This window comes from Arachis ipaensis, chromosome B01 (genome assembly GCF_000816755.2).
Source record: "Arachis ipaensis cultivar K30076 chromosome B01, Araip1.1, whole genome shotgun sequence".
Taxonomy (NCBI): domain Eukaryota; kingdom Viridiplantae; phylum Streptophyta; class Magnoliopsida; order Fabales; family Fabaceae; genus Arachis; species Arachis ipaensis.
In genome coordinates, this window is record NC_029785.2 from 71,281,876 (window position 1) to 71,306,498 (window position 24,623).

At 31.2% G+C, this 24,623-nt stretch overlaps 4 protein-coding genes and 1 non-coding gene across 8 annotated transcripts; 4 read left to right on the forward strand and 1 right to left on the reverse strand.

The window, feature by feature from the left end:
• On the reverse strand, positions 4,347–4,427 carry TRNAL-AAG. The gene has a single exon. It is a non-coding gene; the product is annotated as a tRNA-Leu (tRNA).
• On the forward strand, positions 7,103–9,616 carry LOC107631721. Its single transcript, XM_016335266.2, has 5 exons — positions 7,103–7,587; positions 7,736–7,871; positions 7,943–8,125; positions 8,234–8,445; positions 9,484–9,616. Exons 2-5 carry the CDS (start codon positions 7,779–7,781, stop codon positions 9,521–9,523), a joined length of 528 nt encoding a protein of 175 aa, XP_016190752.1. The 5' UTR covers positions 7,103–7,587; positions 7,736–7,778; the 3' UTR covers positions 9,524–9,616.
• Positions 8,669–9,127, forward strand: LOC110271410 (30S ribosomal protein S13, chloroplastic-like; the record flags this gene model as incomplete). The annotated part of the gene is made up of 2 exons (XM_021122315.1): positions 8,669–8,947; positions 9,027–9,127. Coding segments are annotated over 2 exons (339 nt in total), but the record flags the coding sequence as incomplete, so codon positions are not given.
• LOC107608586 (replication protein A 70 kDa DNA-binding subunit B-like) lies at positions 17,238–19,317 on the forward strand. Of its 4 annotated transcripts, none has more exons than XM_021122310.1 (6): positions 17,238–17,440; positions 17,584–17,705; positions 18,143–18,227; positions 18,329–18,461; positions 18,599–18,753; positions 18,857–19,317. In XM_021122310.1, the coding sequence occupies exons 2-6, from the start codon at positions 17,627–17,629 to the stop codon at positions 18,954–18,956; spliced, it is 552 nt and encodes a 183-aa protein (XP_020977969.1). In that variant the 5' UTR covers positions 17,238–17,440; positions 17,584–17,626; the 3' UTR covers positions 18,957–19,317. The 4 variants fall into 4 exon arrangements, with proteins under 4 accessions (XP_020977969.1, XP_020977971.1, XP_020977968.1 ...); XM_021122312.1 differs by having other exon boundaries at positions 17,627–17,705; XM_021122309.1 differs by having other exon boundaries at positions 17,238–17,705.
• LOC110270767 lies at positions 20,892–21,929 on the forward strand. Its single transcript, XM_021120228.1, has 3 exons — positions 20,892–21,192; positions 21,309–21,386; positions 21,535–21,929. Exons 1-3 carry the CDS (start codon positions 21,070–21,072, stop codon positions 21,700–21,702), a joined length of 369 nt encoding a protein of 122 aa, XP_020975887.1. The 5' UTR covers positions 20,892–21,069; the 3' UTR covers positions 21,703–21,929.

Consider the following 24,623-nt stretch of genomic DNA (forward strand, 5'->3'; position numbering starts at 1 on the left):
ATTATTATACATTATTATATGTAAAAATTTATTCTTTTTAAGAAAAGGATTAAAAAAATTTAGAAGAAAATATTACATTTCTATGAAGTCAACCAAAAAATCACATTCATATGAGGCTTTTGTTTTTTAATACTAGGATGTCAACACTTTTAATTAAGAAAAACGTAGAGAATTGACTAATGTTTACTTAAATAGAAGGTAAAAATAAAAATATATTTTAATTTATATATATTGTTTGAGAAAGAATGTTAGAGAATTATCAGAATGTATTATTTTTTATTATCAATTAGTTATTAATATTTAAAAGTATAGAATAAAATATGTTGTTGGATTACTATACTAAAGAAATTACACTAAGAGTGTGTGGGTTGGAGAAATTATAAATAATTCTTAGAAATTTTAAGATGAGAATATCATATTTTTATATTTGGTTCAAAGTCTGAAAATCTATTTTTAAATAAGTTTAATTTCTAGAAATCAAAATACCATCATTTCAATTCCCACATTTTTCCTGGGTATATTTGATTTTTATGAAAATGAAATTTGAATAACAAAGTAATACTTAAACTACACACACCCTAAAAAAATTAAGTTGATGATTAAGTGATGATAAAAAATAATAAATTCTTATAGGTTTAGTATTTCTCTTGTTTGAGAGGTATATTGGTATATATCAAATGAAAAATCTAACCTATTAGTATTTTTTTAATTACCATATAATTAATAATTTTATTTTCATTCTTGTTCGTCTATTATTATTATTATTATTATTATTATTATTATTATCATAATGTTGTAAGATAAGGAGAATCAGATTTGCATATAAAGGGAATAAGAAAAGCGTTTGAAGTGGGGGACGAGACAGTAATTTTGATGGAAAGTGGGGATGAATGACAAAAAAGGGTGGGAAATTCCGTTATAAGGATTGGGAAAAAGGAGGGAAAAATAACGGATCGCGTTATGGGATTGGTTTTAGCAGTGAAAAAGGTTTTGGTATCTTTATGGTTTATTTGAATATTTAAATCAAAATTTTGACTTTTTCTTTTCCGGGATATGAGATGAGCATGGGAGTATTTGGGGGTGTGGGTATCTAATTATTACAATCGCACGTGCGCGCTGCTGGACTCCTCACATTTCATCAATAAAATACTGCTACACCATATACTAACATAATAATGCCCTAAAAATTTTACTATTAAATATTGTCTATTTTCTAGAACAGGAAAAAATTTATTTATATCAATTCATTTTACATTGACCTAGCTTACCTAGCTTAACTTTAACAACTGTGCTGCCTCGTAAATAAGATACATTTTTTTGTGTAGGTTGCATGATAAGGGTCATTCCCCCATGCCCCATGAATATTAAGAATCTACAGCTATATATTTATTGAGAAAAATGTTATTTGAATTCTTAAAAGGGTTGACGTTCAACATTCTAAAAGATTGATCGGGAAGGGAAAAAGAAAAAGAGGAAAGTTATGGGATCTAAAATGAGTTAGTTTTGTGAGAGAATTAGTGCGTGCCTAGTTTTTTTTTTTTTTTTCGCATAGTGTTTGTTAATTGGATGTTCAGAAAGAAAGGGTAGGTGCTTGAAAAAACATATATCATCATTCAACTACAGAATCAAGGTTCCCAAACTGAAACCAATAACCGGTTATTATTTTCTTATTTAGTATTTAATTTTATAATTTCACTGAAGAAACAATATTTAATCCGTCAACGTCATTCAATTTTTACATCGAGTTTCAACTAACTCTAATTGTGTGTTTGCTCAAGAGTTTCGAAACATATGCCTTTTTCTTTAGAATTTCTTTTTTAAGAATGTCCATGTATAATCTGGCATCTATAATCTAATAACAAATAAGTATTTAAATATTCATATCATAATATTTTTAGGAATGATAATAATGAAGCGAGTTTATTATGTACTAACTTTGTCCCACTTTACTTTATCCTAAATATATAGAATCCATTCCGTTAATATCTGCCAATATATTAGCGATGGCAATACCACCTGAATTCGCGGGTATCCACTCTGCTCCTATTCATTTGGGGTGGATAATTATCCGTCCCGCATTGGGGCGGATTTTTAACGGGACAGGTTCTTGGGAGGAGCGGGACAGGGTCAGATTTAGGTAATACCTGTTCCTAGCCCTATCCACCCCAATATATATAATATATGTAAAATAATTAGTAAAATAATTAATAATATTGTATCGTATTTAAATTTTTTATTTTATTTATGTTATATATGTGATGATGGTTATATAAATTTTGAAATTTAATTTAATTTATTGAATTTTAATAAATATAGAGATGGTAGGGGCGGGGCGGATACCCGCAGGGACGGGTTAAGGTTCAACGATTTACTACCTGCGGATAAAAGTGGGGCAGGTTCTATGCGGCTTGTTGTACGGCGGAGCAGGGTTGGGTAGAGCAAAAATCCGCCCCTATCCGCCCCATTGCCACTCCTAAATATAGTAAAATTTCTTAATTCGTCCTATTTTGTAATATTTAAAATTCGTTAGAAAAAAATAAATTTTAAAATTTATAAAACTTTAAACATCATCCAAACATAAATTAAACTAAAAAAAAGTAAACAAAAATGATATAATTTTAAAAATGAATATATATATTATGTATTTATATATATTAGAACAGGTAGAGATGAAAACACCCAAAATTCGACTCCGTCCCATCCTTATGAACCCTAAAAAGGCCGGACTATTATCTGCCTCAATCGAGTAGTGCCGTGGCAAGTACTCGTAGGTATGAGTTATATTGTCTTCCCTAAATGATCTTTAGTGGGATTTCAAATGCATGTTTTAAAACTGACATTTGAATATTTCTTTTTTGTGAATATAAATTATACAAAATAAAAAGTAAGAAAACATGCCTCATATTATATAGTATCAGTATTTCAACGGTCTCATTGCTCAAACCAATTGAAAATTAAGCAATTTTTAAATCAAAATAACAAAATTATTATATGCTTATAAAAAATTAGCTATCATATATTGGTGCATAAATATATATGTTGTATAATTTATTTCAATGCGTATTTTATATTTTAGGAAAAGTATCGGGTACCAATATACTATTTGTCAATTTATTACTAACAATAATTAATTATTATATTTTAAACACATGTATAAAGAGATACATTTAAGAAATATATCTATAAAAACACTTTCATTAAATACAGCTATAAAAAAGACATTTTTATTAGACACATCCGCAAAGACACTTCCATTAAACACAGTTATAAACAAGAATTGGCAGAAGTTGATAGAAATGCTGTTGATAACGTAGCGAAATTGTATATTTTAATATATATTCTATATAAATAGTTAATTTAGTAGTTAATTTTCTGTCTACATATAACATGATTGTTAAAATAATTAATTATTATTCAAATAACTCCTTCACGGCGAACATTATGAATGCTCTATTCTAATTATTAAAAGAAATGCTTAAATGACTTTTTTGATGCAATGTTCCTTGTACCGAAGTTTTAGATGTTTTAATATTAGACGTATGTTGAAATTTTTTTTGGGAATATAAATTATAGAATAAAAATAAGAATGGATCATTTGAGACATTGATTGAAATCTCATGCATTAATATTAATATCTATTGAAGATGCCATTGAAATTGAAATAGGCTTATTGTTAGTGTTGCAAGTGTGAGGAGTGTTAAAATTAGTCCCACATCTAAGAAAGCAAGGAAGAGTGAGGAGTTTATAAGATGAGAGACCCATTAATTTACTATCTTAAGGTTTTGAGTTTGATGTGGTGTCTCCCCGATAGTTGAAAGCTTCCTACGGTTGGCCCAACACTTAAGTGCATAAATGAGAGTAATTGCATACGAAAGAAAAGAAGAAATTGAGAACATGTAAAAGAGCAGCAGAAAGTGACATGTGTTCATGGCCCGACAAAGATGTGAAGGTTGAAGAAGAAGAGAACGTTGCACTACCAATGTTGGCTAATTTTAAAATTAACTAGTTGATGTATGTTACTAAGTTACATTCTTGGAACAAGTTCAGGATTTGGTATTGATTTCTTTTGGCCTGAAGTATAGACAAAATCTTTTCATAAAGATTCACATTATAGTAGTGGCTAATGTAATGCCCTCCTTCAGGGAGGGGGGCTGCCCATCATGATTATGCTTCTCTCACCTATTTATGACTCCCCCTTCAATCTTCCCTCGCCGGATAGGGGCCTTTCATTCTTCTTTTTCTTCTAATAATATTTTTCATAATCAATCTTCTAATATTGCCATCATCCATGCAAGTTCACATAAATACTATCACATAGGCTGCGGTTTTCTTGATGAAGAAAAATATGTTGAAAGTGGGATTTGAACCCACGCCCTTTCGGACCAGAACCTTAATCTGGCGCCTTAGACCAACTCGGCCATCTCAACTACAGGCCAATGTCTTGGAAATTTTGATACATCTAGGTAATGTGGAATAATACATCTTGTTTATGTGACTGCATGTGGCATTAACCATAATAAATTAGTTTTTACTTTTTATTATGTTGATTTATAAAGTTAGTATTCAATAAGCTTGAATTGAAACAAAAATTCATACCAATACTATCACATAGCATGATAATTGAACTCAAAGTTTGACTGGATTTAAGTCATGTTATCATTAATCAATATTCAGTAATTTTCATCATCATTATGATTGCTCAAAAATTTCCCGGTTGCCTTTTGACCGTTCATTTGTTTTTAACCAAATCTATTATTGTTGAAGCTAAGGATGCAGTAAAGCAAATAATAGTGCTTGGCCAGTGACATAATTACCCAAACCAATAATTTAGAATCAGATGCCAATATTTTCATAATCATTGATCATCAAGTTCCGCATTGACCTCTTGCTATTGTCGTCACTATATTGTTACTTTCTGTAACATAGGAAATAGGGGATGTAATATGGACGTGTCTCATCATTCTAATATGCAACAAATTAGTGGGGATAGCTAGCTATGATGTAAATTGGAAATTAAACTAGTTAGCTACCCAAAACGGTCAAATCCAAGTTTATTAGAAACATAGAACTTAATTACTTCGAAAGTTATATGAACAATAATGTAGCATTTAAAAAATAAAGACTCACTTTTTTTTAATTAAAAAGAAAAATTGTGTTGGGATTTTTTTTAAGTAAACATTCAATTTGGTCCTTGATGAGTATTTCGAAGGATAGAGTGTTTATTGACTAAAAAAAAGCTCAATTTGATCCTTGTTTTTTAACATAATAGGACAACTGACGGAGGAAAAATATTGGTAAAGATTTTCACAAAAATTATTGCGTTGCAAATATAATTCTAAACCGACAATTAAACCTCAATCAATGTTTAAATTGTTTGTCACAAATACAAACCCAATAAAATTAACCGAAGTATTTAAACTTCGGGTCGTCTCTCAAGGAATTGCAGGGAAGTATACTTATAATTGGTTATGGAAAAGTATTTTTGGAGTTTTTTGTGATAAGAGACAAGTAATGTAAATGATAAGGAAATAAAATAACAACTAAGAAAAGTCCTAGCAAGGATTGAGAATTGGAATTCCTATTCTCATTATCATCATCAATTGTGATGGTAATTGCCTTTTGCTTTTACTTAGTTAACCTCTAACAATGAAGAAAAGTCAAGTGAGCAAAATCAACTTAAGTTTACAAGTCCTAATCAAAGACTAGATTTAGTGAAGTCTAAGCCAACCAGCAAGTCTCAATCACTAATCAACAAAAGAATTTTGATAACTCAAGAGTCTCTAATTGATCAATCCAAGTTAAGAACATAAAAATCTAATTTAAAATCCAACCAAGCATTTTATCAAACACTTGGAAGGCATAGAATAAAAACTTAGAAAACTAACAAGACATAGCAAAATCTAAGACCAACGATTGCATTAGGAAACAATAATAACAAATGGAGAAAGAAGCAATCATAAACATGAAAACATAACTTGCATTAATAAGGAGTAAAGGAAATAAGAAGAATTCATAAACTAAATTGGCAACATAAAAGAATCAATGATAGAAGTAGACAAACCAAAGTACTAGAACAAATAAAAGTATAAGAAAACTAAATAAAAGTAAGGTAGAAATCTGAATTTGAGAAAAACTAAACCTAAAAATACTAAAACCTACTCTAGAAAACTACATCTAAACCTAACTAATGTGAATGAAAGTATGAATGAATGAATCCTCCTTCCAGCTCCACTCTGCAGCCTCTAATCAGTATTTTCGGGCTTGAAACTGGGTCCAAAGCAGCCCAGAAATCGCCCCCAGCGTCTTCTGTTTAATGTAGCACGTGACTCTCTGTCACGCGTACGCGTCAGCCACGCGTACACGTCGCTGGTCTTTTTCACTGGCCACGCGTAGGCGTCAGCCACGCGTGCGCGTCGTGTGTCTACTGCACCAGTCACACGTACGCATCGTCCATGCGTGCGCGTCGCTACCAGATTCTGAAATACTTGATTTCTTGTGTTCCTTCCACTTTTGCATGCTTCTTTTCTATTCTCTAAGCCATTCCTGCCCTATAAACCCTGAAAACACTTAACAAACATATCATAGCATCGAATGGTAATAAGAGAAGATTAAAATTAGCGAATTTAAGGCAAAAAAAGCATGTTTTCAATCATAGTACAAAATTAGGAAAGAAAAATATAAAACATGCAAATTATATGAATAAGTGAGAATAATAAATAAAATCCGCTCAATTCAATACAAAATAAATCGTAAAATAGCGGCTTATCAACAACGCGATCATTGACAAAAAAATAAAAGTAATATTTTTATTATTAGTTTTTATGTAAAAACATTCAAAAAATTACACCATAAAGAACCATAAAGAGTGACATTAAGTCAACAAAATTAACTAGCACATACTTCAAAAAAATTAGTCAATTAACTAGCACATAATTGCCGTGGCTCATTAAGCCAGGTGTCGTCCTCACGTTATTTTAAAATAAAATAATGAAGAAGTAGATTGTTAAAGGTAAAGGTTATTCTATTATCTCTGTTTCTGCGTTGCTCCTTCTCTCTCCCTTCTAAGTTTCTCACTCTCTGTCTCTCCTCCTTTTCTCTCCTCCTTCCTTCATCGTGTCAGTGTATCAATCTCTCTAAGGATCTCCTTTTTCCCAGTAAAAGCCAGTAGAACCGGCTGCTTCAAACCCTAAACCCTGCCCCCTTTTCCATTTTCACTCTCAGGCACAGAACACATCGAAAGCCGAAACCCAACCCGCAAAATTCTAGGGTTTGTGTTTGCGGTTCCATAATGTCTCAGAACGGGAAGCTCATCCCCAATCTCGACTAGCACAGCACGAAGCTCCTCAACCTCACTGATCTTCAGCGCATCGATCCGTTCGTCGAGGAAATCCTCATCACCGCTGCACACGTCACCTTCTACGAGTTCAACATCGACCTCTCCCAATGGATTCGTTCCTTTATAATCTCCTTCGTTTCATCTATTCCATTCTCTATCTCTCTCTATCTAACGCTTTCTCTCTCTTCTTTCTGCGATTACCGTTTGCAGAGTCGCAAGGACGTCCAGGGATCCCTCTTCGTTGTCAAAAGGTCTACTTTTTGTTCTTTTTCCTTCATCATATCGCAACAATTCATGAATTCCACGATCCGATTGCTTTTTGTTTGATTTTCTCTGATTTAAACAAACCAAATGAACCAAATTCAATTTTCATTCCATTCATATTTGATGTGCACACAGAAATAAAAAGCATAGCTTGGATCTACTAAGTCATCAAGAACAGATGAAAAGATTCGGACATCACCTTAAACTATTGTTCAATGATAAGAAACCATCACAATCTCAGACAAAACAACTCTGCAGAGGTTTCTGTCAGGTAAACACTGATAAGATTTGTTCATTCTTAATGTTTTCAATATTATATATGTTGTTGGGTTTTTGTTTTAGGGGACTAAGTTTGTTTCTCCAAACCAAGATGATTTTGCTGTGATTTCACCAAGAATTAAACTCAGAGATGGGAGGCACCTGGCTTATCTTGAGAGAGGGGTTTCTAAGGATGTGGCAAAGTATAAGATCATCATTGTCCATGGTTTTGGAAGCTCCAAAGAGATGAACTTTCTCGCACCCCAAGTACAATTACTCATTCCCTTTCAACTTAAATAGAATAGTAGTACTATACAATTAAGATATTCATATGCTGAATAAGGTTACTCAACGTGTATATATACATATATACAGGAACTAATAGATGAACTAGGCATATATCTACTGCAATATGACCGAGCTGGGTATGGAGAAAGTGATCCAAATCCCAAACACTCGCTCAAAAGTGAAGCACTTGACATTCAAGAACTTGCTGATCAGTTAGAGTTAGGGCCACAGTTCTATGTCATTGGAGTCTTAATGGGTTCATATGCTACATGGAGTTGCCTTCAGTACTTACCCCACAGGTACAGAATTACAACCTTCCATATGGATATATAGATTGCAAGACAAAATAGTCTATTAGGATTTGTTTGATAAGAGGAAAATTGATAAGAGATTAATTGAGTATCCAGCTGGATTTTGATCTGAGATTGCATCGCAGTTAGGAAAACAGAAATGAGCTCAGAACGTCTACAAGAAAATTAAGTTAAATAATTTTTCTTCTTGCTTATATTTATATAAATTATATTTATAAATAATTTTTCTTATTGCTTATATTTTTCTTCGAATTTGTGTGCTCAGGTGAGAGAGTTAAGCATAGAGTGCGCTCGAGTTGGCGGAGTGGAGATTCCGAACAACAAGAGAATTGAGTTCTCGCTACAGTACATCCATGGAATCGGAAGGAGCAGAGCTCGCAAGATTCTCTGCGATATAAGCATGGACAACAAGGTCACTAAGGATCTCAGCGAAGAGGATCTCATCACTCTTAGAGATGAAGTCTCCAAATACGTCATTGAAGGCGATTTGGTTAGTTTCCTTTCGCTTAAACCATTCAATTAATTAAGAAGAAAGTTTAATTTATTGATGTGTTTATTGATTTTCTCAGAGGAGGTTTAATGCGCTGAATATAAGGAGATTGAAGGAGATTCAATGTTACAGAGGATAGGTAGATAGGTACGTTTACTGAAGAAGGCAAATGAAATAGCAGTGCTATGCGATGCCGAAGTCGCACTCATCATCTTCTCTACCAAAGGCAAGCTCTTCGAATATTCCAGCGATCCCTGGTTCGTACCTCTTCATTCTCTCCCTCTCTGACCCAATATCACCTTTACTTAATTTCAATGCTCATAACTATACATAATATGGATCTTGATTAATTAGTAAAATTTTAATTTCTGTGTGGAAATTACTTAATTAAGAACGCCACCGATTATGTGTTTTCATCTGTTTCACATTAAGAGTACTGTCCACATGCAGTAGTAGGAGTATATATGCTTTTACATTTCCTATTTCCTCTTATATATATGCTTTCTGTGTGTAACAAACTCTGCTTTATGCTACAGCAGAGAAAGAAGAACAACTCGAGCATGGCACAAACGCTAGTGATGCCTATAGCTCCCTCTCTCGCCCTAATCTCAAACCCTAGACCTCTTTCCAGAGCCGTCTATTTCCCTGTTCTCAACCCTCCCAAGGTAACATAAAACAAACTCTACCTTACATTTTATAATGTGATTTCTTCGTGGATAAAGATGTATAAGAGAGCGATTGAGGAGGTTGTTGGTTTTGGTTCTCAAATTGCAAAACAGTTTTACTTAACATGGAAATGTGGTCAGAAAATTTTCAAGAAAGTTAAGGTAAAAATTTTTCCCTTTGACCTCTTTGTGTATAAACTGTGATAAATTGTGATCTCTTTGTTTATGGAGTTTATATTTCATTTCCAAATAATCCATTTAGTTTGTTGGATGTCTGAACTTCTTTGATTAATATTTTTGGATGAAATTTACTTTTATTGTCACATTGGACCTATAAAATGTGTATTTTTAACATGACATTGGACCTATAAAATGTGTATTTTTAACATGGTCTCTGACAGATAAAATTTGTAACTTTAATAAAAAAAACCAGATATTTATTTCTTTCAGTGATGATACTAAATCATTTTTTAATCTTTGGATTACTGATCCCATATTCCTTAATTTTGACTTTTATATTTTTCAATCTTAAAAGATATAATTTATGCACCTGAATGATAAAGTTATTTTGTTTTAAAATGTGGAAAAACCTATAAAATTCGATATGGTTCAATTTCAACTGTTGGCTTCCTCATTTGCTTCAGATTGGAGCTATTTATCTCTTATATTTCTCATTTTTCCACCATTTGGTTCGCACTGGAACTCTTAACTTTTATTTTTTAACTCTTAAATGATTAATTTTTATGCATTTATATTTAAAAAACTTCTGTACTAAAAAGTGGAAAATTTGATAAAAATCAATCCAATGCACTTTGTTTCTATTGAATCTGTAATCATCAAATATCTAACCTGTTCTGGTGAGCGAACATTTGGAATTAAAGAACTTCTGTTGTGTTCGGCCCACTTTTCCAGCCCCTCATCCGAGGTCTACCATTTCAGTCGCGAACTCGCCATAATGGTTTCCGCCGTGGCCTCCGCAATGCCTCTGGACACTGTTCTGAGGGGTCATTGGCGGCAAAAAACAGTAACGTTTGCCTTTAGGGCTTCTGTCACCACCCGCTCGCTTTGACTGGACCAGATTCCGATTCCGTTGGGCATATATCGGCATTTTTAGTAATTAAAGAATTGCTTCTTCCTCTTCATAGATGCTGTCAGTGTCACTGCAGCCGTTTACAGCATCCATCCACAGTGTTCTTAGAGAGATATCGCAGAGCAGCATTGACAAAATAGCCAGATTTAAAGAGAAACCTAAACTGAAAGGAGGAAAACAGAGTTGAAGGGCTAGGGTTTCAGAGTGAGAAAAACATCGAGAGAGAAGGAGAGTGTGTGTGTCTCAAGCAAAAGCAAGGGGATGGTAGAATGCAAAAAAGATCAAGAAGTAGAGAACTGGGTTTGAGAGTGAGAGTAACACCGTGAGAGAGAGAATGAGAAAATGAGAGAGAAAGAGAGTGTCACACAGAGGAGAGGAAAGGATCGAGGTCACAACACCGACGAAAATGATCCAGGCCAGAAAGAGAGAATAGCCAATCCAGGAGAGAATGAAGGGAATGAGGGGATTAGGGTTTTTGAGAGAGATAGAGAGAGGAGAGACAGTGTCAAATGGAAGACACTGTTCTCTATCTTTCATTTGACGATGTCTCTCCTCTCTCTATCTCTCTCAAAAATCCTAATCCCCTCATTCCCTTCGTTCTCTCTTGGATCGGCTATTCTCTCCTTCTGGCTTGGATCCTTTTCGTTGGTGTTGTGACCTCAATCCTTCCCTCTCCTTTGTGTCACACTCTCTTTCTCTCTCTCACGGTGTTGCTCTCACTCTCAAATCCAGTTCTCTGCTTCTCGATCCCTTTTTGCATTCTACCATCCCTTGCTTTTGCTTGAGACACCCACTCTCTCCTTCTCTCTCGATGTTTTTCTCACTCTGAAATCCTATCCCTTCAACTCCTTTTCCTCCCTTCAGTTCGGGTTTCTCTTCAAATCTGACTATTCTCTCAATGCTGCTCTGCGATATCTCTCTAAAAGCATTGTGGACGGATGCTGTAAACGGCTGCAGTGACACCGACAGCATCTATGAAGAGGAAGAGGCGATTTCTTTAATTACTCAAAATGCTGGTATATGCCCAGTGGAATCGGGATCTGGTCCAGTCAAAGTCGTGGGGAGTGGCGACGGAAGCCCTAAACGTTACTGTTTTTTGCCGTCAATGACCCCTCAGAATAGTGTCCGGAGGCATTGCGGAGGCCACGGCGGAAACCATTATAAGAGAGCGATTGAGGTGGTTGTTGGTTTTAGTTCTCAGCAATACAATTTTACTGCATATGGAAATGAGGTCAGAAAATTTTTAAGAAACTTAAGGTAAAAATTTTTCCCTTTGACCTCTTTGTGTATAAACTATGATAAATTGTGATCTCTTTGTGTATGGAGTTTATATTTCATTTCCAAATAATCCATTGAGTTTGTTGGATGTCTGAACTTCTTTGATTAATATTTTTGGATGAAATTTACTTTTATTGTCACATTGGACCTATAAAACGTGTATTTTTAAGATGGTATCTGACAGATAAAATTTTTAACTTTAATAAAAAAATCAGATATTTATTTTTTTCAGTGATGATACTAAATCATTTTTTTAATCTTTGGATTACTGATCCCATATTCCTTAATTTTGACTCTTATATTTCTCAATCTTAGAAGATATCATTTATGCACTTGAATGATAAAGTTCTTTTCTTTTAAAAAGTGGAAAAACATAAAATTCGATATGGTTCAATTTCAACTGTTGGCTTCCTCATTTTCTTCAGATTGGAGCTATTTATCTCTTATATTTCTCATTTTTCCACCATTTGGTTCGGACTGGATCTCTTAACTTTTATTATTTTAACTCTTAAATTATTAATTTTTATGCATTTATATTTAAAAAATCTGTACTAAAAAGTAGAAAATTCTATAAAAACCAATCCAATGCACTTTCTTTCTATTGAATCTGTAACCACCAAATATCTTTTCTTTGCCTTTTCATATTCTCCTTTTATATTAGTTACTTTTTTATTATTTCATTCGTTATTATTATTACTAAATGCCGTTTAACAAGTTTCGATCTTATTTTGCCACAGTCATTTGACTAATCCTTGGCATGTTTGTGCATTTACTAAATGCCATTTTTTTAGTGTTCTCTTTTTAGGGACAAAAAAAAATAAAAATAAAAAACTAAGCATTATCTTATGGCATATGTAAATTTTTACTCTAATATAACTTTATTAAGATATTATTATAGCTTTTTTGCACTTTATCCACTTGGATGTGTTTATAAATAGATTCAGTTTCCCTTGGTTTAATCACAGCTGTCTAACTTCTTTCTACTTCCTTGGTGTTGTTAATTTAAAAAGTTTGTTAGTGTTTTAACAATTGTTAGTTTACTAATTCTCTTTGTCCCTTAACTTAGACGAGAACATACATACCAAAAATGAAAACATATTATTCTTTCAATAAAAAAATTACTACCTTGAATAATTTGAAAGCTAAATTTAATGCTGTATATCTGTCGCATTAGTACATAGTTCCATCCTTGACAATTTTTCTATGACTTTCTTCATTTTTCATTCTTTCAAACATGTTATTTAATACAAAGACATGGATATGTTGATCACTTGCTTTGTTTAACTCGTGTTGGTCTTTGAAATCTGTTAATAATTGAAATTTTGCTATTTACTACTTTATTTTTTTTATTCTACAAGGGCATGGATTCAAGAGAATTAGACAATCAATCATGGTGGTTTAGTTTTAATTTGTTCTTTGGATAGGACAATGCTTATTTAATGTGTTCTTACTTGAGTTGAATTTTCGTTTAACTTGTGTGTCACTCTAAAATATGCCAATGTTTGAGATGTTGTTCATTTGAAGGAAAACAGTTTTCAAAATTAGTAGAATCAGAACTTTAATAGAAATGCTGAGTTTTGCAAACTTTGCTTTATGAATCGAATGACGGAGTACAAGCTTGATTGTGCGAATTTCGTTCATGATTTATGATCTAGATTGGTTCAAGTCTGTGGTTAAAATGGTTAGAAAGAAAGTTTAGTAATATAAAGCTGAGCAAATGGGTCATGTATGATTTTAATCCTTACAATTTTATCAATCAAAAGGAAGCTATTGATGGAATATATAGTCAGTCAAAAAGTAATAGTTATATGAAGCAAACAAATCAGTCTTTTTTCTATCTAGCAAGTTATTTTGTTGCTTGAGCTTTTTCTAAGACCTCAAGGGTATTTTTAATTGTGGGGTAAATATGAAGTCAAAATTTTCATAGATAAACTTAATACATAAAATATACACTTTGGTCAAAAAATTTTTCTATACTACAGAGTGACACTTCTAAATAAATATCTTCATAAAACTTTGGTTGAAATTGTTAGAGCTTATTGAATACAAGTTGGATTGTATATTATGGAATCCTTGTGCTTCAACACTAACTAACTAACAACCATAGAGGATGAACTAAACTGTCTATAAAACGTCTAAAAAAAGTGTTACAAAGATTTTGGAAACTAATTCAAGGAATTCTACTTTGATTACAAATGTAAAAGCAAGATTAGAGCAAAATCTATCTGCATCTAAGCCTACAAATCTCAATCAATAGTTAGGACTAATGGTCTCCACAAACCATGCTACAAAACTTGAAGGATTTTCATTTCCTTGACAATTAATAGTACTCAATCCGATTAAATAAAATATCTTCTAGATATATTTTTTACTTTTTAATTAAAAATAGTTTTATGTTTTTCAAATAATCATTATTTTTTTTGAAATTCCTTTTTCATAACTTTGCTAAGTTTACAATTGAATTGATAATTCTTTTCTTTTTAAATCTTAAACAATAAATTTATTCAAAAAATATTTAATTTAATTACTCATCTATTTTTAAGTGTGTAATTTTCTCTCTAAAATCCTTTTCACATTTTTTTGTCCACTTATGATTTTTATTAGTCACATAAAATTTATCTGAAATTATAAATATTCAATCCATTTTATGTTATATTATTTTTTTTTGTTGATGCATCATATACAATTTTGAATATTTATTTTATAAAATCTATAATTTAGAAAAACATGGAATTATACGGTACAGAATAAGAAGATCTCCCACTCATGTTACATTTTTATCATTGATGAATTCTGCATATAACACCAATAAATTTTATTTCCTTTTCTCCCTTGACCCCATCTTCCATCTTCTGGCTTTTCTTTACAATTTTCTAGGCTCCTACACTTGGCTGTTTGCACCTCTTCCATTCCTTCCAATGGTAATGATTTCTTCCCAAACTTCATTATCCTGTATTTGTTTATCTTCAGAGTTTTTGGTTCCTGATTCTCCAAGTAATACAGATAATAGTAAATCATAGATTAATCCACCATCTTTTTTCGCATCTAACCACAATTTGGTGGCACCATGCCTGAAAAATATCTATAATTTTATCAGATTTTACCTAGTAAATTTCTCCTATACTTCAATACTAATACTACTTAGTCTCATTATTTGCTTAATTTCTGATTCTCCCTCAATTTTATATTTGGTATTTACGTATCTTTATTTAGTTTCTTATCTCACATGCTGTGGTAGTTCTCATTTACTGATTTTTGGAAATGACATACTCATTTAGTGCAATGACATGCTTTATAGTTTCTCAAGTAAAAGTTTATCCATAATAAAATCTGAATTTTCTGTATAATTTGTTCTGAGTTTTGGTATATTATTTCTACCTTTTATGTTCGGTTCAAAGATGCAGAACTTTTATTTCGTTATTTGTTCTCAGCTTTCCTGTGTTGTTTGTGGATTTTATTCTAGGATAAAAATGCTAAAATAATTCGAATAGCGTGAAAGTGTAGTCTGTGTGTTCAAATCAGTTTAATGAAAATTTAGTTTCTTCAATTAGTCACTTGAATTGGATATTACCTATTTAGTGAAAAAACATGGTCTAAAATTTCAGTTTTTTATATTTTCTCATTAAAAGGGTTGAATGTTCCTTTTTGTTTTTTGTCAAAAGTTTGGGTGTATACTTTGGATATTTAACTTGGAGTTAGAAAATCCTAAAAATTTTTCAAAATAATTAAACAATTGTGATTTTAACTTAATCAATTTGTGTGCACTTTCTTAAAAAAGTAGTTGAGTTCAACAAGTTGTATAAAAATTCCAACTACTAACCAAGCTTTATGTTCTAGACTATGTAGTTTATCCTTTTATATTGTATTTTGTGCCACATAATTTATGAAGTTAAACAATTTTTCTTAGAAATTGGATTGTGTTACATTATTTCTAAATTAGTGTGAGAAGAACAGATTTGTTTTCATGGTTAGAAAAAAGAAATTCACTCATATTTTGAAGCGATTTTTTGTAAATTTATTTAAAAATAAAGTTTTTTATCTTTTATAATTAGTAATTTTATGCTAACCATTTTTTTTCTTTTGCCAATGGCGATCAATTAAAAAAATAATAAAAAAATTTAATGATCAAATTTCGAATAATGTTTTTAAGAAAGATTGGAATAAATATATAAATTATTTGTTAGTTATTAGAAGATAGTGCATTTTTTTGTAAACCGGTACAATTTAAATTAAAAAAACTAATATACCATTTTTTTAAAAAGCAATTTTATCAAAAGAATTAAACTATTTAAGAGACAAATAATAATTTATTACAATTTTAATTAGAAAACTAATATATTATTCTTTTAAAATCTATTTTATCAAAAGAATTAAACTATTTAAGAGACAAAAATAATAATTTATTCTCAATTAAATTTTTAATATGATTACATCAATGGTTGGTTTATGTACACTTTAAAAGACACTGGAGGAAGCAATTCTAGATGCAGTTTAATTTTCCAACCTCTTGGACAGTTATCCCATATATATAAAATACAATAATTCATAAAAATATATCACTTACCCAATAAAGTGAAACAGAGAGCACGGGTTGTGTGGTTTACTACAAAAAATTCTTATGAATTTTGCAACATTAGGATCCATGAATGGTGGCGGTGGTGGCTTGAATTGTGCCTTCAATTAAATTTGCACTTAATCTCATTTGCATTTTTAAAAATTAAATAGAATCAAATTAGGAAAGTAACTTATTATTTTTAACAAATTATATTTACTGTGGTCTTCTGAATATTTTAATGTTTATTCCATTTTTTATATGGTTAATACATATGTAAATTTTCAACTTGAAACTCCTAACATGTTTTGATCTTCAATCTTTCTTATTAATAGTGATAGTATTGTGTTTGCATGTGAACAAGACACTATATGCTTCTAATTTTGTTGTTTATATTTATAAATTGTGTTTGCTGTCATGTGATTTATGAAGTTGAACAAGATACAGCGTACTTTGAAGAAGGAGGTCATTAATCAATTCTGAGAAATTCTCAAAGAAGGAGAGCTATATTCTATATCTCGATTCACGGTAGTTCCAAATATTGGTGCAGCAAAAATTGTAAAGCATCGATATAAGTTGCTTTTTCGGTTTGACACGAAGGTTATTCCAATTTTTGATGTTGAGTTTCCAGAGACTTCATATTCATTAGAGACTGTTGAAAGTGTTGTTCAGATGGGACAAGATTCAGTCTACTTGATCAGTATAATTATGATTTACTATCTTAAATGTACTCTAATCACAAATAAAATGGATATGTATGTTATAAATCATCATTGTATGTTAATCTCTTTCTGTTTGATGTGATCAGATGTCATGGGTTTCCTGATAAGTGTTCGTGACTATTCTGATGTTGAACTTGACGATGGGAAAAAGTTTAAATTAGTTCTCATCTAGTTGTATTCAAATGGGTTAGCATTTTATTTGATTGTTTATTGTTTATTGCGATTTTTAGTATCTGATTTGGATTTTTTCATTCTTTATATGTCCGTATTCATGGAGTCTACTAATAAACAAATTAGTTAGTACTTATGTTGAACATGTCATATTGTAGCTCTTATCTCACCTGTAATTTATTTGGAGATTTTTTAACAAAGATGCGGTTGGCTCTTATGAATGCTGTCTCGCAACTGCCAATCATTTTACTCCAATCTGTCAAGGTCAAGATTTATGAAGGTATTCTGAATTTTCTTTTAGAATTCATTGTTTCGTAAAGAATTTCAGCACTAAACATATGGCTTCAAATATTTAAGTTACACCTGATTTACATAAGTTTTATAAAAAATTAGTAGGTTATTATAATGTGTGAATAAAGTTAATGTTTTAATTAATGTCAATCTAATTATAAATGAATAGTCCCAAAATTAAAAATAAAGATAATGAAAAGATTAGAAGCTCTCGAGCATGTGATAAATATGATATTTTTAGTATAAACTCAGTCAAAAAAGAATTGTTAGAGAGGTTTATGCCCTTATTAATATACTATTGATAATAATATTTGATTTTATGACTTCAATTAGAATTATTTTCGGATGATAAAGTTTATTTTGATGTTATTTTTTTCACAGAAAAATAATATATTGATTTTATTATTTTTATTTTACCAATAATAGGGAAGGTTGTAGTTCAGAATGTAATAGATTGTACCAAAATCATGATCAATCCTGATATTCCAGAGGCTGTATGTTTTATTACTAGGTGAGCATCAATTTTTTCTTCTAATTGGTGTTATGTATTTTGTGTATATTGACATTAATGTTGGTATTTAGTAACTTTTTTTGTGACTATAAAATATGTAGATTGGATCCTTCAGAGTCATATTTCATTGACTCTATCACCCTTGGTAATGGATTTATTGTTGCTGATGTCGATGTTGATTTTGTCAATCTCTCTATGAATAGGAGTATTAAGGAATTAAGAGAAAATGATGCAGTTAGTAGAACTTAATTTGTCATTTTTAGGATTGTAAACTATGTGTAACTTTGCTTATTATAGTTGTCTTTCTTTGAAATTTTGTTTTTGTGTTTCTCATCATTGTAATTATTTCTAATTCAATATTTGTGATATAGGATGGTTTCTTCAATGTTGTTGCTAAGATTAAAAGTATATGCAACAATTTTGATTGGTGGTACTACTCATGTGTCTGTGGTTATCTTTTGGAGCTTTTTAGAAGTCATTTCAGTTGTTCCGAATGTGGAAGGAAAATAAAGAATGCTGTAAAGAAGTATGTCCGATTTACTTCTAAGAAATATCATATGTTATATAATTTATATGTGAAATTAGTTCATTGTTAAAATATCTTATAATTATTTTATGTCTTAATTTAGGTACAAGGTTTTAGTAGATGTTGAGGATGCTACTGGAAGTGCTAGATTTGTTTTGTATGACCGTCCTGCAGCGCTCTTATTCAGGAAAAAAGCTCATTGAGGTTCTTCGGGATCTTGATGCTGAGCACTCGGTATAGATATATATTTCATAATACCAAAACACATATTTTATACTTTTTCATTTATTAATGATATTTGGTCTTTTGAGTGACATTCATTTATTTTGGTTGACTTCATTTTTATTTTATACTTTTCTGGTTAATTGTAGGTTGTGTATGCAACCCCTTATCCACCATTCTTTAATGATGTAATTGGAAAGAAAGTTGTGTTTAAAGTAGATCGGAAAAAAGTTGGAAATAGACCAAATGTTGGGACATTTAAAGTAGTCAACTGTTCTGATGATCATGTGATTGTTAACAAATTTAAGACAGATCCTGTTTCCAGTGTTAGTAGTTCCATTCCATACTTTACTTTGGACTTTGTGTACCGTGAATTGATCTTTTGTTCTTTCAAAGACATATAGTTACCATGCTTTTTTTGTTTTTCCTTTTTTATTTCTATCTTGATCAATTAACATTTTGTGTAGAGACTTCTCCCTCCAACTGTATTTTCACCGATTTATGAGGATGTCATTCAAAATTCGCAGCCTCATGATGAAATATCATCTCTTGGTAGTAGAATCTCAGTTACTTCTGACAACATGGAATCTATTGAAGTTGATATGGAGGCTTTGGGTGCTGCGTATAACCTTACAAAGCCGATACAAAATAGTTTAGATTGATTTTGTATAAATATAAATGATATTAAGCATGCTGTTTGGATTCAATTTAATTAATTTTCTCATGTTTCTTTCGTTTCTTTTGGATCATAAAATTCAACAAATTATAGGATCCTTGTGTTCTGTTGGCTGGTACAATTACATCTATCTCTAATGATAGGAATTGGTGGTACTCAGTTTGTTTGTGTGGTGAAAAAATAGATGCTGACCAATCTAAGCTCTTTTGTCACCTTTGCTTGACACATTGTTCTGATGGAGTTTTGAGGTTATCTTTTGAACTATGTTCATTTTTATTTATATATTTTTTAATTAGTAGATTTTTGGGTTAGTTTAGGACTTTTGGATTATTTTAAAATATCTTTACTGTTATTTTATTATTGTAAATACAAAGTAAAAGTTTATGTTAATCACGCTGGTGGTTGCAATGCATTAATTCTCCATGATGGAGATGTGCAACACTTAATGGGGAAAAAATGTTCTGAGGTTTTAAGAGATGATGACTCCTTTATCTTGGTTAACTTCTTCACGAGTTACTTCTGAACGAGATTAATTTATTATCTATTTGTTACATTGATGCGTATAATTTATCTAAAAATTGTGAACTATTCAGATATGGGTTTTGATAACAACTCTTTTATTTCATATGGTGCTATAAGTAATATTGAGAATCTGTATTTTTTCCAACTAATATTGAAATAAAATTAGTGAGGAGTTTATTCTTATCTGTGTTATTATACTCCACTTGAATTTTAGTTGGATATGTTTAACATTTAGTTGTTTACTGTTTGTAATCTAAAACTGATGAGTGAGTTGTTTCTCTTGGAATTGGTAATGTATTTAGGAGTTGGTTGTGTGTGTGTGTATTTTTTTTTGTTAGTGGTATTTTTATTTTTAAAAACTTTTATGTCTTGCAGGTCACATTCTTAACTTTATTAGAAAATAAGACATTTATTTTAATTTCATTTATGATGCTAAGTTAGTTTCTAATATTTGAATTATTGATGTTGTATTTTTTATTGGAGATTTAATTCAATAAATTAATAATGTTGATGTTCTGCTTTTTTTTTTCACCATGTTCTCTAGACTGGAACTCCTTATCTCTTATATTTTTACCTGTTAAATGATATATCTTTATTCATTTAATGTAAAAAAAATGTTGTGATTAAAAGTAAAAAATTCTGTAAAATTCTCTCTGATGTGATATCAATTGATGATTTCCTTAATTTGTGTCTTTAAGATACGTCATGTGTATTGTTACTACTCTTTAATTTGTTCTCTTTCTGTGTCTTTGATTTTTTGGGTTTGATATTCTATTCTTTTTTTTCTCTGTATATTCAGATACTGACTTCTCTATTCTTCTATTGTCAGAATGAAGAATTTCACTTGGATGCATCCGATTTTTTGTACAAATTGATAGAAAAAAAAATTGGTATTCATGGTTGATCCTCAGCCCGTTGAGAGTGACACAATATGCCCTGCGTATAATATTTTTAAAGTTTCTACACATGAGTTTATGTTAAAGCTGATTGAACGTGTTGAGAATCGTGCTTTGAATGCGGTTAGTTTAGTTTTCTCTATTGACTTCCAAGATATTTTTTAATAAGTGTTTGTTCACTTTTTTAGTATTATGCGTAACAATGATATTGTCTTCTCTATCAAAACATGTATAATTAGTGTGCTATTGTTTCGGCCTCAAATGTGGCTTCTATTGAAGACCATGTTTCACATATTTCTGGTTCAGTATTACCTGCTGTAAGTTTTCATCTCTATGTTGTATTTCCGACCATTTTTCCTTGATATCGTGTTTTTGTAGAACTGGTTTTTTATTGCTTAAGTATTTCGTCTTTAATTAAATTTCAGTAAATTTAACAAATTTCATTTTTGTTGTCTAATTTCTTAGCACAAATCTGTTCGTGTGGTGAATGAAATTGTTTGCAACAAGAGATTGGCATCCCCATACCGTGATGTACCAAGATCTACAAAGCAAAAACTTGAAGATACCTTTTCTAGGCGTATAGATGAAACTTGGAATGATAATGAGGAGGCATCATCATCTATGAATATTTAGGATCAGATTCAGTTGTTGCTAATGTGATTTGCCTAGAATGTTTAGTTACAATGTGTGATTTAGTTTCTTTGTGTTAAAGATATGGTGTTGTAGTTTTCTTGAATTGGGTTGTTGTGAGTTGGTTGGACTTAGACATTCTGTTAATATTTTACTTGCTGAAGTTCTAAATTCAAATGTTTCCTTTTATTTGAGTAACCTACAATTTCAGTTGTAACTTTATTAGTAAATAGTGGAGTTTGTGTTCTAATTAAGAATTTTTAGTATATTACTTGCGAAATTGATGCATGTATTTCTAACAGGTGGTTTGGGAGAAGTAGTTCTCCCAAAGAATTAAGGTAAATATTTTGTCCTTTTCCTTTGGTCTTATATCTACTACTTGTATAATTGCCGTGGCTCATTAAGCCAAGTGTCGCCCTCACGTTATTTTGAAATAAAATAATGAAGAAGTAGATTGTTAAAGGTATAGGTTATTCTATTCTCTCTGTTTCTGCGTTGCTCCTTCTCTCTCCCTTCTAAGTTTCTCACTCTCTGTCTCTCCTCCTTCATTCATCGTGTCAGTGTATCAATCTCTCTATTTATCTTCTTAATTATGTTGTTTATATTTTTAAGTTGTATTTGTTGTTCCATAATTTATGAAGTTGAATAAGATACAATGTTTTGAAAGAGAATTTCTATAGCCAATTCTAAGATGTGTTCATCAAAATTAATGTTTTGAAAAGCAATGATACTTATACAAACAATGAAGAGTTAGAAAAAATACTTATGTATTGAGTGGTTATAGAGTAAATAAATTTGTTACATTTAGTTAAAAATCGAATAACAAAAGTACTTTTTATTAACGTAAAAAGTGACAATCCAAGAACACTGAAAAAACAAATCCAAAAGAAGGAACAGAAATTTTCAACCCATGCGTTGCACGGGTCTTCTGCTAGTATATATATATACGGATGTTTCAATCTAAATGATTATATATAATGTTCAAAGTCTAGTATGAATATTATAATTTTTATTATATATNTAATATGAAAAAAAAATTATATACAAAATCCTTTTAGGATAAATAGGTCCTTAACAAATAAGTTCCTAGCCAATTTGACGTTAAAACAATGTCGTTTTGTTAGAGTGAATAGGGACAAATAGGCCCCTAACCAATTTGGCAGTGACTACATTACACTTAACTTACCAACTTATCACCCAAACGTGCCACTTAAGCAATTTTCATTACGAGTTAATGGCATAAATGACGGAAAAATTGTGTTGTCCTATTGCGTTAAGGGATCGGGACCGAATTGGGCTCTTTTTTGTTATCAGGAAATACTTTGTCCTTCGAGATAATAGTTAAGAACTGGGTTGGATATTCACTCTTTTTTAAATAACGTGAATATGGAGTTGTTATTGTTAGAGTATAATCAGGATCAATTAAGATCAGTTAGCATTAATTATATTTATTTACCATATCTGTATATTTATTATAGGATATTACACTTTTATTACTTTGATTCTTCTAGCACCTATATATATCCTTATATATTGTATCACTCTCAACACACTAAATAATACACAAATACTTTTTTTAGATTATTCTCTTTGTTTCTAACCATTATATAATCTAGGAATGTCATTATTTTGGGATAATTTCATGGATTTTAAGCCAATCCAACTAGAAAATTATGGGTTGGGTTGAAATCATGGATTGATTTGATTTCGAAATTAAAAATCATCAATCTATGTAATTCACCCAACTCACCTAATCTAAAAAAAAAATGAACAGTAATATACTAATATTAAAAAACATTCAAAAATACTATGCGGAGAAAAAAAACCAGCCATTAAATTGTTTATCATGTCATTACAGAAAAAAATGTTGAACATCGTCGAATTTATTGGTGAATTTAGCAAGGGTCGTTATTGGCAGATTTAGTAGCATATTTTTCGACAGTTACAAGTGTAAATTTATCCCCATAAAAACTTGCCAACGGAGTTTATTTTATCCCCAAAAGGGACGAGAAAATTTATTTTCTAAGCGCCAATTTTATTGAGAAATTTACCGTAAAAAATTTTTATGGTAATGTGAATTAATGAAACATGGCGTTTTGAACAACTACTAGCACATTACCGTCAGATTTATCTGCTAGTAAAACTGACGGAAAAATTGAATAAAATTCTAATTTAAAAATTCTTTCCCCTCACTTCTACAACTTCGCCCTCTCCTCTCTCATTCTCTCTCACCTTGATTCTCCCTTTCCTCTCCCTTTCTCACCAGAGATCCAGGCTTCGCTGTCACTGCTGCCTCATGGGTTTCTGTTGCTGCTGGGTTCCGTGGGTTGTCGTCGCTGTCTCGGGTTCCATCATCGTCGCTGCTTCCTCATGGGTCATCGTCGCTGCTAGGGATAACAATGGGTCACCATGGGTGGGGACCCCTCCTTCGACCCCGTCCCAGTTTAGTAAAATGCCCCCGTCCCCGCCCCATCCTTCTACGGGTATCGATTTATTTCTCTCCGCGGGTATCTATAGATAATTGTATATTATTAAGTTTTAATTTTTTTAAAAAAATTAATACAACCATAATAAAATCTTATATAATTCAACCAAATATATCAAATTAAACACAATTCAAACACAAATTTAACATAATAATATATACATAAAATTTTTAACATATAAATTAAAATAAAATGAATTAGAGTTACTTACATAACTTATATATAAATTTAAGTAAATTTTCTTTTTTGAGAATTTTGCGGATCCTCTGAAACAGGTACCTCAATCCCGTCCCATCCCATTTATTCGTGAGGATGGGTTACCATTTCTGTATGGATTTTGCGGGTCCCTGTTAGCCTTCCTGTTGCTGCCTCGGGTTCCTTTTCCAGGTGAGTGTGAATCCTCCCCATTATTCAATTTGTCAATTTTTAAATTTAGTG

Excerpts from the sequence above, each read along its gene's own strand:
- LOC107631721 (XM_016335266.2), top strand. The coding sequence starts at position 7,779 with ATGAAAAGATTCGGACATCACCTTAAACTATTGTTCAATGATAAGAAA. Across the intron at positions 7,872-7,942 it reads TCTGCAGAGGTTTCTGTCAG|GGGACTAAGTTTGTTTCTCC; the intron begins GTAAACACTGAT and ends TTTTTGTTTTAG. Across the intron at positions 8,446-9,483 it reads CTTCAGTACTTACCCCACAG|CAGAGAAAGAAGAACAACTC; the intron begins GTACAGAATTAC and ends TTTATGCTACAG.
- LOC107608586 (XM_021122309.1), top strand. The coding sequence starts at position 17,561 with ATGTTGAACATGTCATATTGTAGCTCTTATCTCACCTGTAATTTATTT. Across the intron at positions 18,228-18,328 it reads GCTGTATGTTTTATTACTAG|ATTGGATCCTTCAGAGTCAT; the intron begins GTGAGCATCAAT and ends TAAAATATGTAG. Across the intron at positions 18,462-18,598 it reads AATTAAGAGAAAATGATGCA|GATGGTTTCTTCAATGTTGT; the intron begins GTTAGTAGAACT and ends TTTGTGATATAG.
- LOC110270767 (XM_021120228.1), top strand. The coding sequence starts at position 21,070 with ATGGTTGATCCTCAGCCCGTTGAGAGTGACACAATATGCCCTGCGTAT. Across the intron at positions 21,193-21,308 it reads AGAATCGTGCTTTGAATGCG|TGTGCTATTGTTTCGGCCTC; the intron begins GTTAGTTTAGTT and ends ATGTATAATTAG. Across the intron at positions 21,387-21,534 it reads CTGGTTCAGTATTACCTGCT|CACAAATCTGTTCGTGTGGT; the intron begins GTAAGTTTTCAT and ends CTAATTTCTTAG.